Source organism: Drosophila erecta, unplaced genomic scaffold (genome assembly GCF_003286155.1).
Source record: "Drosophila erecta strain 14021-0224.00,06,07 unplaced genomic scaffold, DereRS2 tig00000092-arrow-pilon, whole genome shotgun sequence".
Taxonomy (NCBI): Eukaryota; Metazoa; Arthropoda; class Insecta; order Diptera; family Drosophilidae; genus Drosophila; species Drosophila erecta.
The window spans coordinates 4,679,845-4,694,192 of NW_020825207.1; the positions used below are offsets into that span (position 1 = coordinate 4,679,845).

A 14,348-nucleotide genomic window follows, 5' to 3' on the forward strand; every position below is an offset into this window, starting at 1 on the left:
AAACATTTACAAAATTTTCATAAGGCAGGGTCAATCCTGCGCCACTAAAAATAGTTGATGCGAAAATAAGTTAAGCAAGCACAATATATTCAAACGAATTGAATACCTACCAAATACGCTAAACAACAAAAATGTAACGCTTTACCCGTAAAACAAGCCTTTCGTTTTAAGTCACCTGTGTGAATAGGCTGTTATACCGCTGTCGATAAAGTGAGAATGATATAGTAGAATCGATAGCAAAGAAAAATATCGATTCCGTTCCATCACTACTAAATCGACGGTCACTTCGTTTTTCGCGTCTCGAGAGCCGCTGAGTGCAAACTTTGCAAAAAATTTAACATATATTGTATACTTCGCACCGCTCCACATAAATTGTACCACTGCTTGACAAGGATCAACTGCGAAAATGGATCTCAGCGGTCCACAAATTCTGAGCAACATACTTCAGCCAGAGGAGTTGAAACTCGTGCCTGAAGACATCGGGAAGAAATTGTCGGCGTACATTAACAATTTTTCAGATGAGTACTGCAAGAACCGAGCGGCCGCCAATCGGTTGGGTAAGTGTCCTTAGCCTTTATTTGTATATATATTGTGCTCTACAGTTCGCATATAACTTCAATATGCATACGTTTTCCAATCTTCGGCATTTGCCGGCTCAGATCGCACTAATTGTACATCTGTACTTTTAGTTGGCAATCGCAAATGTCGATTCTCATGCTTGATAAACAGTCTTGAGGCATTTATATAGTTTGTATAGACATTTTCAGCTTGCTTGAGGCTCTTGAAAAACAATGGCTGCTCGCGCAAACCTTTTTTCCTTTTTAATTTCCACCTGCCGCCGGGGTGGTAACACTGGGCGTACATTTTCCCACCAAAACAGTTTATAAGCCGAAATTTTAAAATCTCTAGGGATTTGTGGGGCACTTCCGATATGTAACCTTGGCTCTAAATATCGGAAAACATACAGCGTCATACAACTGACAACTGCTCCCAAAAGTCAATCAATTTGAAGATTAATTCAGTTTTGATTTTATAAGGAAATAAAAGCCCTTTTCAGTTGCATTTATTTTGCATTTATTCGCATTGAATAAAATTAAATACTTTTTGGTTAATTATATCCAGTCGAATAGAATATTAATATTTTCGCCTTTTCACAGCCGAAACTGAGCAAAAAAACGAAGAGCTGGAGAACAAAATGGAGGACTATCTAGCCAAATTTAACAATTTTGAGTTAAATGTAACCGAGCTGCGCACCCAGCTAGATCAGGTATCCTCGGAACGAGTTCACCTCGTGGACACGATCGCTAGCTACGAGCAGAATGTAACTCAGTTGCGCAAGGAGAAGGTCTCAGCAGTTGAGGAACGAGATTCGCTGATGAAGGTAATCGAGCGCCAACAGGCGGAGCTGGAGCGCTTGAAGCAGGATCTGCACACCTACCAGCAGCAGCTAAGCAACGCGATTTCCGCCAAATGCGAAGCCATTGCTCGCGTGGACGAGATTCAGAGCAAGGAAGTGGCTCTGGAGCTCAAGGAGAGCCGCATGGAGAGCGAGCGCGATATGCTGCACAAGGAGATTTCGTTAATCAGCGGAGATCTCAGCAGAACCAACGCCGAGTTGCAGAACATCCGGCGGGAGCACTCACTAAACACCATGCAGCTAGAGTCACGCCTTAATGAAAAGACCGATTCCCTACATCTGATGCAGGAGCAGTATGAACAGGCCGTCAAGACCATCGAGGAATTATACCGTAAGGTTGAATCCCAAAACGACGTCACCTACAAGCAGAACCAGGCCACGGAAGAGTATGTGCAGATACTGAAAAAAGAGCTTGATGCCAAGGAGAAGCTGATTGAAATCTTCAAGAGCACCGAATCGGATCATATGGTCCAGCAGGAGGAACTCTTGCAAGGCATCTCGGAAATGAAGCGTATACTAGAGGAGGCTGAGAAGCAGTGTGCCCAGTTGGAGGAGCAAATGGAAACCCTGAAGCAGAAGCACACAGCTGAGTTGGAGGAGCAAAATCAGAAGATTCAGAATATGCAACGGGAGCTAGCCAGTGCCAACGACTTGCTGAAAGAGGCCCAAGCAAGTAATTTAGAAAGCGCCATATGTAAGTTGGCCCCCAGTGCGGCCGTGGCCAGTCGCCTTATGCGCTGCGATCTGTCGCTTACAGAACTTTACTCCATGTACGCCAAAAACAGCGAAGAACTGGAGATGCGCAACCGTGAAATTGAGCAGTTGAAGCTGCAGGTCAAGGCGATCCTTGCTGAGATCTCAGAGACTGCCCCGATTTTGGAAAAACAGAACTCCGATTACCATAAAATAAAGGAGACCAACAGTGAGCTCTTGCGGCAGCATGAAGAATTATTAGAACAGAAGATCAACATTGAGCACGAATTGGACAGGACCATAACCACCCTTAGTCACACCCAAAAGGAGAATAAGAAACTGAAACAGACGCACAGCGATCTCAGCCGACAGGTGTGCATGCTGCTGGACGAATTAAACTGCATTAGGGCTGGAGTGAATCCAGTACGTAACCAACCAACTCGTCAGGCAACCACCAGCGAAAGTGTAATCAACGATAACTTGGTAACTTTCAGTTCTATTGAAGAGTTGGTGGAAAGAAATTCATACCTCCTCAAAATGTCCAGGGACCTCGCAGAAATGTTAGAGGCTAGCGAACAGAACCAAGACAAGTTCTTGCTGGAGCAGTCTGAGAAGAAGATAACTAAGCTCAATGCGCGTTTTGTGGAAATGGAAGAACTATTAACGCAAAAGAACAATACGGTTACTACATTGCTATCCAAGTGCGAACGCTACAAGAAGTTCTACTTCGCGGCTCAAGAGAAGCTTGGTCAGAAGACTGTGGATCTGGACGACTCCAATCTGGAGCTTAACGACTCTGTACTTGAAACTTCAACGCAGTCGGCAGCCAAGGTTGAGGAGAACAGCAAACTGGAAAAGAGGCTGCAACAGCTGGAGCAGCAGTTAGAAGAGGAGGTCAAGAAGTACGCATCCCTGAAAGAGAACTACGACTATTACACTAGCGAAAAGCGTAAAAACGACGCACTGGCCCAAGAACAGTTCGACTCTATGCGTAAGGAAGTGCGGGAGTTAACCAGCTGCAACTGCAAGCTGATGAACGCCACTGAGTTCCAGAAAGAGCAAATCGAACTACTTCACAAAAATATAGGCACCTACAAGCAGCAGGTGGCTACATTGGAAGAGCGTACCAAGAACTACGAGAAGACCATTATTAAACACGAGCAAACCGTACATTTGCTCAAGGATGAAGTTATGGCCGCCCACCGTAAGCACGCAGAGGCCGATTCAGAGGCTCACAGCCTACGTCAAGAGAACCGCATTCTCAGGGACACTTCTGCTCGACTGCAGATCGAGAAGGAGACTTATCACCGGGAGCAACAGAGTCAGTCACTGCTTCTAAACAGTTTGGAATTCATCAAGACGAACCTTGAGCGATCTGAGATGGAGGGCCGTCAGCGTTTAGAGCAGCGCTTAGATGACACTGTGCGGGAAATGGCTGCTCAGCGTCGTCACTTCCAGGAGGAGGAGGAGAAGTTCCGGGAATCAATTAACGAGTTTAAGCGGCAGGCGGAGACGGCCATCAAGTTAAAAGATGAAGAGAAGCAACAGGCAGAGAAGTGGCAAGCGGAGCTAATCAGTGTCCGCGAAGAACTTGCTCAGAAGGTCAACCAAGTCAATGAATTAAGCAAAAAACTTCAGGAAAGCCTGACACCCTCACTAAATGAGAATCCCATCACTGCAGCAAATAAACGAGCCCGGGAGTTCGAGCTTAAGCTCGACCAGGCCACGGTGGAGATCGAGTCACTCACTAAGGAGCTGGCAAAGGCTCGTGAGCATGGTGAGCAGTTCTACAAGATGTCGCAAAGTTCCGAAAGTGAGATTAAGCGTCTGCACGATCTTCACGCCGAGTTGGTGGCCAAGCAGGAGGAGGAAATAAAGAAGCTTCAAAGTTCAGAGGCTGAACTAAAGACCCGTATAAGCGATTTGGAAGCGGAGGCCATGTTGTCCAATGTTACCGAGCAGAGCAAGACTGTCAACCAGTCGGGTCAGTTGAAGTCAGCCCAGGAGGAACTAAAGAGCTTGCTGGAGAAGCTTACGGAAGCTAATAGCAACATTCGAACGCTGCGTACCGAAAACACCAACCTAGCTGAATCTCTTAGTGCTGTGGAGGTGAAGTATGCTAACGGAATGGTACAACATTCTGCGGATATTCAGGAGCTAACCCGTTACAAGGCCGAATTCTTCAAAGCCAACGACGAACTCAGCCAATTAAAGTCCGGTCGGGAATCATTGCAAGCCGCTTACGATGAACTTCTGCGTTCGAATGCCGAGGCTCAAAAGCTGCTGGATAAGGAGAGGGAGGAGTCAGATAAGCGAGTGGCTGATTTGCATGCATTGAACGCCCATTTGCATGATCAAATCGAAGCACTGGCTTCGAAGCTGGCTGTTCTGGCCAGCCATAGCCAAAACCCGAACTCTTCCTTGAATGACTCTGCAATGGATGCAGATCAGAGCCTGAATGCTTCTGGACTTGCCGCTGGCGAAGAGGGAAGGAACAACGAACAGCTACTAAAGATCATAAAGTTTTTGCGCAAGGAGAAGGATCTGTTCGCTGCCAAGCTGGACATTCTCAAGGCGGAAAATGCTCGTCTGATTTCGGAGCACGCCATTCAACAAAAGAAGGTTGACGAACTGAACGGCTATCTAAACCAAGAGCGCGCAAAGAGCCAGACAGACGTGGTGTCGGCCAACAAACACGAGGAGGTGCTACGCAAGATTGAAACTCTGAATGCCATCACCGACAGCAACCGCATTTTGCGAGAGGAGCGTAATGCTTTAACTCTTCGCGTCGCCGAGCTCACCGATCGTATCAGCAGCGTGGAAAAGGAACTGTTCCCGCTGCAGTGCAGCAACAAGGAACTGACATCTAAGATCGAGGAGATTAATGTGGAGAACACCTCGCTCCGCACCGAGGCAATCAAGTGGCGACAGCGTGCCAATGCACTGGTGGAGAAGAGCAATCGCAACCCTGAGGAGTTCAAGCGTCTTCAGGCTGAGCGCGAGCACCTGGCTAAGTTACTAACCACCGAGAAAGAGATAAACAAGAAGCAATCGGATGAGCTGGCTGTGCTGAAGCAGCGTATGGATACAGAGATCCCAACGCTAAACAAACACGTCCAACTTCTCGACGAGGCGCGCAAGAAGCAAGTTGACGAATTCACTAATCTCAAGCAAAATAACACGCGCCAGACGCAGGATATCATGGAATTGAAGAATCGACTACTGCAGAAGGAAGAAGAGCTGTTAAAGGCCAACGAGGAGTTGGAGACGAAGGACAAGACCATAGCGGATAAGGACACCAAGGAACTGCAGCTTCGTAAACTTGCCAAACGCTACAAGGACTTCTATATGGGTCTTCAAGCTCAAGGCGGTGGAGCCGAGTCCGTAGCGGAACTTGAGAAGGTTCGCAGCGAGCTGGAGGAGGTTAATAATCAACTACGGGCGCTGAAAGATGAGCACGAAAAGATTACCAAAGAGTGTGATGAGCTGAAGAAGCGCACAGAACCAGAGACGGATGCCAATGCCGTTCGACAGGATTATAAGGCCAAGTTGGACAAACTAGTAGTGGACCTTACCGTGGCTCGTACTGAATTAGCCAACCAGGAGACTACTTTTGCCGGCACCAAATCCTCATACGACGAGACAATTGGCCGTTTAGAGAAAGAGCTGCAGGAGAACATAGCCGCCAATAAGGACATTAACCAGCGGCTCACCCGTGAGAACGAATCGCTTCACATGCGAATTAACCAGCTTACCCGTCAGCTGGGATCTCAGCAGTCAACCAAGCCCTCGACCAGCTCGGTTGCCGAGAAGGGCAATATCTCGGAGAGCTCTCCACGCACTGCCAACGTGAAGCCAATGTCTGGTTCGGCGACGGTGCAACAATCGGCCACCGTTACCCCCTGGCGTGGAGGGGAGACTCCTTTGGCCAGCATACGACCCATTTCGGTGCAAAACAGCCGCACGGCCGCCATTCTGCCCACGAGTCAACAGCCCCCGGCAGGATCCAGTACGTCCAGCTCCTCATCATCCTCGTCTTCATCCACTTCCACAACATCCGCTGCTGCTAGCGGCGGCAGCTCGGCAGTAGCCCAAACCGCTTTGGTTCCACCACAGCAACAGGTTCACACCACTGGAAGTGCTGCCCTGGAGTCGATGGCCTCCTCCTCACCCACGTCCTCACATACCGATTACATGCCGTCCACTAGCTCTGCATCTGTTGCCGTCGCTGCTATTCCACCGATGGGTGCCTCATCTGCTGCCGAAAGTTCCCAGGAGGCGGAAAGTATCCAGCACCCGCAGCAGAACGATTCGCAGTTGTTTGTAGGAGGAGCCCAACAGCAAGTTGTTGCCCTTGTGTCGCCGCGCGTGGAAGGGTCATCTTCTTCATCCAGTTCTACGTCTGTTCCGACTGCCACTGCGCCCAATGTCCAGGATGGCGGAAGTCAGAGCCAGCAACCCAGCACTTCTGGCAGCAGTAGCAGCTCTTCCACAGTGGTGAGTAGCCATAGCAGGCACACCCCATCCAGCAGCAATGTGACAACCACCCAGGCTGGCTGCTCATCTCAAGGTATTAAGCGACCGCGCGACATTGAGGGTGACTCCTCCACCACCAACGAGGAGGGTGGTCCCGACAAAATGTCAAAAATGACTAAGAGACTTCGCGGCCCCATGCACAGCGGAGAGCTGTCCGCCGGCCACATTGGTGATTCCGGAATGGATGTCGATCAAATGCCAACCTCCTCGCAACGCGATCAGGAGGATGACATTCAAGTGGTTGACTCAGACGACGAAGAGGATGTTCTGGCCGATGCCGACGATGGTCCCATTGACGGAGGCGAAGCCGAACAGGAGGGTTACGAGGATTCGTATGAGCAGGACAACGAGATGGATGACAACGAAGGTGGTGACGATGACAACGATATGGCTGTGGATGCCCAAGACAACAACGAGGTTGACATTGAAGAAGTGCCGGAGCAGCACATGCAGACTCAGGAAGAGAGTCAATCGCTAGACAACCAGGCAATCGCAACCGCATCCGCTTCCACTCAGGAGAACAACCAGAGTCAGGCCATCACCAGTGGCAGTGGAGAGTCCTCGAACCCGGTGAGTCTGCCGCAAGCTGAGGCCTCCAACTGGAAGCAGGCAGCCGCCTCAACATCCACAGCAGCCGCCCGACGCAGCGAAAGGTAGGTTAAATATCTGTCTACGATGAGCTTTACTAATTGAATTAAATCCAACAGCTCAGTGGAGATCGTGAGTTCACCTCAAGTCTCGAATTTTAGTGAGCAGCCTGCCCGCTTGGAGACCGCTGAAGTCGATGGCACTGCCGAGGTGGCCGATGGTGCGGCCCATGAAAGCGCTGGACCCAGCGATACGGGAGCTGCCACAGCCAGTTCTCCACAAAAACAGAGCGAGGCAGGGGAGAGCAGCGGAAGCGACGCCCTCAAAGCGGCTGACGAGGGTGATCATGCTGGAGGAGCAGAAAACGTCAGCGAAGCGGATGAAGCATTCGCCGAGGAGACAATGGCTACTGGCCAAGGAGAAGACTCTCAGCCACTAGGAAATGATAGTAGGTTACAAAAAATAATATAAATGGAACGGAAAAGTAATCAATTCATCTTATCTAGATCCAAATGTGGGCACTAGCCAATCTGAGGTGTCCCACAACCAAGCCAATCTTGCCGAGGCCAACCCCACTGAGGACAACGAGGGAGCCGACGGCGTCTCATCCGAGGGGGAGAAGCAGGCGGTGGGTGTTGAGGTAAGACTCCTTCAGCAAAGTGTAATTTTAATATGTGGCAAGATAGCTTTGAAGAGAAGTGGCTTGGTAACAATAAAACCTTGCATAGAAATAAGTATGTTTAAAATGTGATTAATTCCCATGGGCTATGGCCCATAATTAGTTAAAATGGACATGGCCAGTTCGACTCAGCTATTGATCCTGATCACGAATATAAATACTTTATATGGTCGGAAACGCTTCCTTCTGCCTTTCATACTTTTATATTCATACCTTACATACTTTTCAACGAATCTAGTATATAAAATTAATTTTGGATTCAGTTATTTTAAATTTTGAAAATTTGCAGACCTAGCTGGGTATTTTGAAATTAAGTAAATATTTAATATCATAATTAAACCTATTTTTTTTTTATGTAATATTATTAATACAATTTATTACTTATTGTGGGTTCTGTTAGCCGGGTGTAACCTAGATTAATCACCAACCAACTTAATCCTAAATTAATGGCTGTCCCTTTCTTTTAAGGAGGAGGGTCGGGAGGCGGAGGCCACTTCGCCGTCGGAGAATACGCGATTTCGCACGCTGCGTAGTGCGGTGCCCACGCGACGAGGACATCGCGCCATGAGGGGAGGCAGCCCCAACAACCAAAACCGGCCGCAGCGGATCGTCTGGCAGCGGGACACGTCGCCAGGAAACATGCAGCAAAACCAGATGGCGGCCAACAATAATCGTTTTGCGCAACGGGCTCGCAGCCGGCGTCCTATTCGTCGTCCTTCCCCGAACAACTTCAACAGCGGAGGACGATTCCCCTAGGGCGAGGAGTTCGAGGGACCCCCAGACGAAAGTCCGCTGTAGGCTGACTATAATCATGGCGTTAACTGGGCTAGAAATAAGTCTCCTCGCATTTAATAACGATTAGTCTAAGTCCACAACTAAGCCACAACCAGTTTATTACTGAACATTCTACAGCTTGCGAGTACTGATTTTCTGCAGTTGCCAAGACGCTTCTTGTACATTAACTACTAATAAATATTAATAAACTATGTGTGTAATTTGGTCAATATTTGATGGTCCTATCTGGTCAAGCACTACAAACTGGTGTTTTCCCAGCACTCTGGACTCAGTGGCTTACTGAGACGGAACTACAAAGTGGTTTACTCCTTGCATAAGTTGTGGCTCAGTTTAGTAATGTTAAGAAATAATGTCCCCGCTTCAAACAATATTTTTGTCTTTAAAGTAATTTAAAGATGTTCCACTTCTGATATTCAAATATATGTAAAAGATAATTATTTATATTACTGTACTCAGCTATTCGATAATTAAATTCGATAATGTAGGATTTGAAATGGATAAAATATGGATTTGATGGAATTGCTACATACATTAGAATTAATGTGAAATATAGACCAACGATTGCTAATTACACTGCACTTTGATGGCAATGACCTTAATTGGCCTAAGCCACGCAAGCCGATTAATTATGCAGTACGCAGTGGAACATGAAACGTGATCTGAATTGAAGACTCAAACATAATTACCTGCTGTTGTAAGTCAGTTGGCCAGGCGGCTTATATTGAAATTGGCTTAGAAACCCCAAAAAGCCGAAAATGATCTACTCGGACAATTGCTGTTGCTGCGTGGAGCTCAAGTGCGGATGCATTCTAATAGCCATCGTTGAGGTGCTAATCCGTGGACTGGATCGATTCTTTGTTGATCGTGAGTGGAACTGACTATAGGAATTGAAATGATGCAACTGGTTTTCTTAGGTGACAGCCTGCTGGGACTTATTTCGCTCGTGGTGAGCGGCATCTACGTAATCTGCTGCATCTTCCTACTGCTCGGAGCAGTTCTGGTGGGGATCCAAGATATTTTGAATGGCAATATAAAACTGTCTAATTTCAGGGTCTGAGATATTTTATGTTGCCCTACCTCTCAGTTTCCTGCCTGCGGTTCTTCATTTTAGTTGCCGAGGGCGTGTTTGTGGCCACAGAAGGCATCATGAATGAATATCTGATCTTCGATATTCTCCAATCCCGTAAGTTGCAATCTGCAGTTTGGCCCGTTTCAACTTGGCCAATTCCTTTTCCAGTTCTAGGCTTGTACTTTTGGTTGGTGGTCTACTCCTATTATGATCGGTTAAAGGACGCATGAACTTGTATATTTTCGATTATTTTGTTAAATGCACTTGTTACCCATACAAATCAGGGACAACATTTTTTAAATTTATTAATAAATGTCAGAGAAATCCATGTTGTAATCCATTGTTTGATTGTGGTAGGTCTTGTCTTAGGTAACCAAATGAAAAATTAAATAATGTACTCGACGTTATTAAAAATCGACGTCAATAATAAATTGAGCAATGTAAATTATTGCTTTCCCAATTATCGGTACCCCAATATCTGTGTGGGCACCTCATTAGTATTCAATGAGTGCTTCGTGGTAAATAAAATAAATATCGAGTGCGACTTAATTTCACAGAGCGTTGAATATTGAAGTGCCATTTTTAAGATGCATGGATTGATGTTCGTATCCCAAGACTTCAGGATCCGAAACGAATGGAATGCTTATGACAATAACTCTTCAAGGTAGGAATATGTGTCATCAATATCCCAAGGAATTTAAGATCCGGCTGATTTCGCATTCTTTAAACTCTTTTTTTAATGGCAGCGATCATAAATAATATTTACATTCATGGGCTGTGGACCTAGACGACTCTACAAACTAGAACTGCTCGACAGTGCGGGGGGCAGGTGGTGCTCCGTACTCCTCGGAGGGAACGGACGGTGGTGGGCCGTACTGGGTGGCCGGCTTGGGCTGCTGCTGCTTGTACTTGATGAAGTACACCTCTGGCTTGCTGGGCTCTGTGGGCTCTGGAGCGGGCAGGATGACGGGCTGCTGCTCCTCGGGCTTCTTCACCAGAACATACACAAGAGTCTTGTGCTCATCCTGAACCGGGGGAGGGAGCACCTGGCGCACAGGGGTCGGCGGGTTGGGAGCCTTGATGAAGATGATCTTGTAGTGCTTCTTGGGAACGGCCGTCTGGATGGGCGATGAGGCCGGATAGAATTCTGGCTCCTCTGGCGGCACATGCACGTACACGTTCTTGGTCACGAGGGCCTCCGAGGCAGCTGGTGGTCCGTAGAAGGCGGCTGGTGGTCCGTAAGCGGGAAGAGGCTGTGCTTGCGGAGCCGGAGGACCGTATTCCTTTTGGGGAGCTGGAGGTGGTGGTGGTCCGTAGCGGGATCTAGGTGGTTCCGGACGCGCCACACTTATGGCCAGACTGGCGGCCAAGAGAAGAAGGATACACTGCGTCTGCATGCTGATGTCGATGGTTCGGCTGCGAATGAAGCTACTGCTGCAGGTCAATCGAGCGTTTTATATGAATCCGCCACCTCAGAAATGTGTAGGTCCCCCTCCCTTGCATAATGTTTCCAATGGCTTCCCAATTGCGTTACGCGGAGCTCTTCAATCCCCGCCAGCAATTCGCGATGCATACAAATTAGCTGGCGCATTGTGCCCATTTCGGTTTCGTTTTCGATGCCAGTGGACATGGATTCCGTTTCCGATTCGGATTCGAATCCAAAATTCGGCTGATGGAAACGAAACCGAAAACTGCACAGGCAAACAGATCGAAGGGAGGGGCCGGCCAGTCGTCGTCACGTTCTGTTTTTGGGTCTTCCCGGCCCCTTTTCGGCCAATATTTGCCAAAAGCACTTGCCTTAATGGCCGATTGCGATGCTCACTTGTAATTTATTATATAACTCGCACATTGCGTTGGTGGGCCAGGGACGATCAGTGGGTTCCATGATCTACACGAACTTATTTATGAGGCGCCAGCTTTTCAAGGGGTTACTAACCCGTAAACAAGAAGTATCCAAGTCGGAAATAATGGCAACGGTATTGATTTCGGGCATTATGAATGAATAGAATCAAAAGGCAATTTCGAGATATTTCCTCATTTTAAATATGGCATTTCCAAGTGATATCCGAGTAGTACAAGCACACAATGTCAATACTTACGCTCTTTTAGCTTACTATCCCCAAACTCGAAATGAAAGTCATAATGCACTGAAACCAAAGCGTCTGGAATCTCCGCAATTCTCTATCAATATGTTATGTCTACTACCTACATTTGGTTGTGTTTGATGATACCCATCCAGTACTCTTTCAGATAAGTAGCTTCAATAATTTGATTTCCCTTTTTTTAATTAGGCGGTGCTGGTTGTAAAAAATATCCCGTGGTTCTTTGACAATAGCTCGGCCTCTCCAATCAGTTGAAAGAGTTGAATAGTTAAAAATTGTAAAATGCTCAAAAAATGCTGTTTCTGCATTAAATTGCGCAAGGCCTGCTTCATTATAGCCGTCATGGACCTCATCTTTAATTTAGTGGTGCTCAACTTGGCGGGTCGTAAGTTCGGGGTTCACAGACTCGTTTCAAAGATCCCTCTCATGGTAATGCATCCCCCCTCATTCAGAGGAGTTCATCGCACACATTGAGCAGGCGGTGGCCATCTGCCATTGCATCGGTTGCACATTCCTGCTGGGCGGAGCTCTAATCGTAAGTGCAGCCACTGGGTGGCACCCCCTGCAGCCGATCCCATCTCGAAACTAAACCACCACAGAGATCTACTGTTCTGCTGATGTTCTTCCTCATCACCAGTCTGACCAACTGCATGATCCTGCTCGTGTACTGCATCTACATGCTGATTAAGGAGGAGCGGTACCGTGAAATAATTGTCCCAGGTTCTGCAATATATATATGTAAGTTGTTATTTTTGCGAGTTACTGCATTCTCCAAGAACACCACTTTCAGGCTGTGGCATCTACTTCTGGATTGTTGTCTACTCATATTATGCTGAGGTCAGAAATCCCCATGAGGTCGTGGAAGTTTAATTAGCTACACAGAAATATTAAAATGGCCTTCTGCTCTGGATTGTGTTATCCGTTTTTCCAGGTGCTGGTGATCAATGTTTGTTTGGTAAGCTCAAATGAAATTAGCAATTTAACTACCAAGAAAATATAATTTAATTAATATATATATTTTTTTCAAAGTCTTGGTATGTTTTTTGCGCTACCTTTCAATTTGCAGTCGCACTCTCTTCTTGAGAGTATAGATAGATAGATAGAGCACTGGTATAGATATGTATGTATATATATACGTAATACCTTTAAACGGAAATAGAATGTGAGATAAGTAGCAAGCGTTATATACCAAAACTGTAAATGCAGTTTGGCAAAGATTAAATATATGTAGGTGATATTACTTACAAAAAGTTATCATAGGCAATTGTATGCGTCGTTTTATTTTAGGCTGGACACAAAGAAACTTGGAATTATTTTAAAGTAATGTATTTATCCTTCATTAAGCGTTTTGCACATAATTTCCAAAACAAAAGGGTTCATCAAAATTGTTCGACTCCTCAGAAGGGTTTTGTTGACATCTAAAAGAACAGAGAAAGGCAGAAAGTATATTTAGTAGAAAGTATGTTAATGTATTCAAATAGGATATTACATTCTCTTGACCTCAGCCTTTACTTTCTTAAAGATTGACTGAAAGTCCATTGTAAGACCATATTTATCCATTTCCTTGCACAAGGTTTGTATGAAGACCGAACCCATTTTTTCATCGCGATAGCTCAAATACCCCTCGGAGGTGCTGTAACACTTTATATAGGGGTCGCAGTTCATTTTTTTCGCGTCAGGTACCAGTCCACCCTTGCAGGCTTGAACGATTAAAATTTTTGGCTTGCCAGTTAAGGTTGGATTTCTGAAGAGTGGATAAAGGACGTCATCGTCCAAGTGGTATTCCTTGCCGTCGCACGCGAAAATTTTATTTTTTAGCCAGCCATGGCTCAAGATACAGAGGACAAATCCAGCCTCCTGGTTGAATTGTTTTATAGACCCTTAAGAAGAAATTCGTTAGTAAGAATAATACCGTGTGCTCATATTTCTTACACTCATGAACTTTGAGTTTAACATTCGACAACGCTGGGTTAGAAATTACTTCAACCCTACAATTCAGGCTTTTAAATGTTTTCCGAAGAGCTTCAACATCCCTTGAGCTACCACTTCGATTCAATTTTGGATCAGAGAAATTCTCATGATTGAAAATGTACACCACTGGCGGCGTATGTTTTTTATTGAAATTAAAGCCATTGCCCTTGGGAAAATTCAATTATTAGCTCGAACTTTTATGGATTTTGTTCAATTAATACATACTGGTACTACGTTGCCGTCCTTGCGTTCATAAAGCCTTTCTATCTGTAGTAGTACATTTTAGATAAAGAATTTTGGGTCTACCATCTAGTAACAATACTTACTTTCTGATGTTCTGTTCTATCGGGAAGATACATGTTTCTTGTTCGCCGATCCAAAGTATACTGAGCAATACCCAATAGCCGGTATTATAGAAATGTAGATAGTGTGCAATCAGTCACTATCTGACCAATTTTAAAACAACCACAACATGCGTGAGTTAACGGGCTTGTAAGG

At 46.1% G+C, this 14,348-nt stretch overlaps 5 protein-coding genes across 5 annotated transcripts; 3 read left to right on the top strand and 2 right to left on the bottom strand.

Moving 5' to 3' along the window:
* The first annotated feature begins 241 nt into the window (after positions 1–241).
* LOC6546955 (nucleoprotein TPR) lies at positions 242–9,204 on the top strand. Its single transcript, XM_001975988.3, has 5 exons — positions 242–557; positions 1,158–7,299; positions 7,354–7,682; positions 7,741–7,874; positions 8,382–9,204. Exons 1-5 carry the CDS (start codon positions 407–409, stop codon positions 8,667–8,669), a joined length of 7,044 nt encoding a protein of 2,347 aa, XP_001976024.1. The 5' UTR covers positions 242–406; the 3' UTR covers positions 8,670–9,204.
* A 158-nt stretch (positions 9,205–9,362) lies between these two features.
* LOC6546954 lies at positions 9,363–10,157 on the top strand. Its single transcript, XM_001975987.3, has 4 exons — positions 9,363–9,572; positions 9,623–9,708; positions 9,759–9,891; positions 9,946–10,157. Exons 1-4 carry the CDS (start codon positions 9,464–9,466, stop codon positions 10,005–10,007), a joined length of 390 nt encoding a protein of 129 aa, XP_001976023.2. The 5' UTR covers positions 9,363–9,463; the 3' UTR covers positions 10,008–10,157.
* Positions 10,158–10,548: 391 nt separating this feature from the next.
* Positions 10,549–11,233, bottom strand: LOC6546953 (extensin). The gene has a single exon (XM_001975986.3). It carries the CDS (start codon positions 11,172–11,174, stop codon positions 10,578–10,580), a length of 597 nt encoding a protein of 198 aa, XP_001976022.1. The 5' UTR covers positions 11,175–11,233; the 3' UTR covers positions 10,549–10,577.
* An 817-nt stretch (positions 11,234–12,050) lies between these two features.
* LOC6547063 lies at positions 12,051–12,749 on the top strand. The gene is made up of 4 exons (XM_001975985.3): positions 12,051–12,264; positions 12,332–12,414; positions 12,479–12,617; positions 12,670–12,749. The coding sequence occupies exons 1-4, from the start codon at positions 12,162–12,164 to the stop codon at positions 12,747–12,749; spliced, it is 405 nt and encodes a 134-aa protein (XP_001976021.2). The 5' UTR covers positions 12,051–12,161.
* A 460-nt stretch (positions 12,750–13,209) lies between these two features.
* LOC6547062 (caspase-6) lies at positions 13,210–14,247 on the bottom strand. Its single transcript, XM_001975984.3, has 5 exons — positions 14,177–14,247; positions 14,076–14,117; positions 13,812–14,016; positions 13,369–13,759; positions 13,210–13,297 (listed from the first exon to the last, which is right to left on the bottom strand). Exons 1-5 carry the CDS (start codon positions 14,207–14,209, stop codon positions 13,219–13,221), a joined length of 750 nt encoding a protein of 249 aa, XP_001976020.1. The 5' UTR covers positions 14,210–14,247; the 3' UTR covers positions 13,210–13,218.
* Positions 14,248–14,348: the final 101 nt, after the last annotated feature.

Bases quoted from the DNA above. Each gene is read 5' to 3' on its own strand.
- LOC6546954 (XM_001975987.3), top strand. From the start codon at position 9,464: ATGATCTACTCGGACAATTGCTGTTGCTGCGTGGAGCTCAAGTGCGGA. The intron at 9,573-9,622 runs GTGAGTGGAACT...TGGTTTTCTTAG, and splicing joins GGATCGATTCTTTGTTGATC to GTGACAGCCTGCTGGGACTT. The intron at 9,892-9,945 runs GTAAGTTGCAAT...TTCCTTTTCCAG, and splicing joins CTTCGATATTCTCCAATCCC to TTCTAGGCTTGTACTTTTGG.
- LOC6547063 (XM_001975985.3), top strand. From the start codon at position 12,162: ATGCTCAAAAAATGCTGTTTCTGCATTAAATTGCGCAAGGCCTGCTTC. The intron at 12,415-12,478 runs GTAAGTGCAGCC...AAACCACCACAG, and splicing joins TGCTGGGCGGAGCTCTAATC to AGATCTACTGTTCTGCTGAT. The intron at 12,618-12,669 runs GTAAGTTGTTAT...CACCACTTTCAG, and splicing joins AGGTTCTGCAATATATATAT to GCTGTGGCATCTACTTCTGG.
- LOC6546953 (XM_001975986.3), bottom strand. From the start codon at position 11,174: ATGCAGACGCAGTGTATCCTTCTTCTCTTGGCCGCCAGTCTGGCCATA.
- LOC6546955 (XM_001975988.3), top strand. From the start codon at position 407: ATGGATCTCAGCGGTCCACAAATTCTGAGCAACATACTTCAGCCAGAG. The intron at 558-1,157 runs GTAAGTGTCCTT...GCCTTTTCACAG, and splicing joins AGCGGCCGCCAATCGGTTGG to CCGAAACTGAGCAAAAAAAC. The intron at 7,683-7,740 runs GTAGGTTACAAA...CATCTTATCTAG, and splicing joins TCAGCCACTAGGAAATGATA to ATCCAAATGTGGGCACTAGC.
- LOC6547062 (XM_001975984.3), bottom strand. From the start codon at position 14,209: ATGTATCTTCCCGATAGAACAGAACATCAGAAA. The intron at 13,760-13,811 runs GTAAGAAATATG...TTTCTTCTTAAG, and splicing joins TAAACTCAAAGTTCATGAGT to GGTCTATAAAACAATTCAAC. The intron at 13,298-13,368 runs GTAATATCCTAT...CTGTTCTTTTAG, and splicing joins AAGGCTGAGGTCAAGAGAAT to ATGTCAACAAAACCCTTCTG.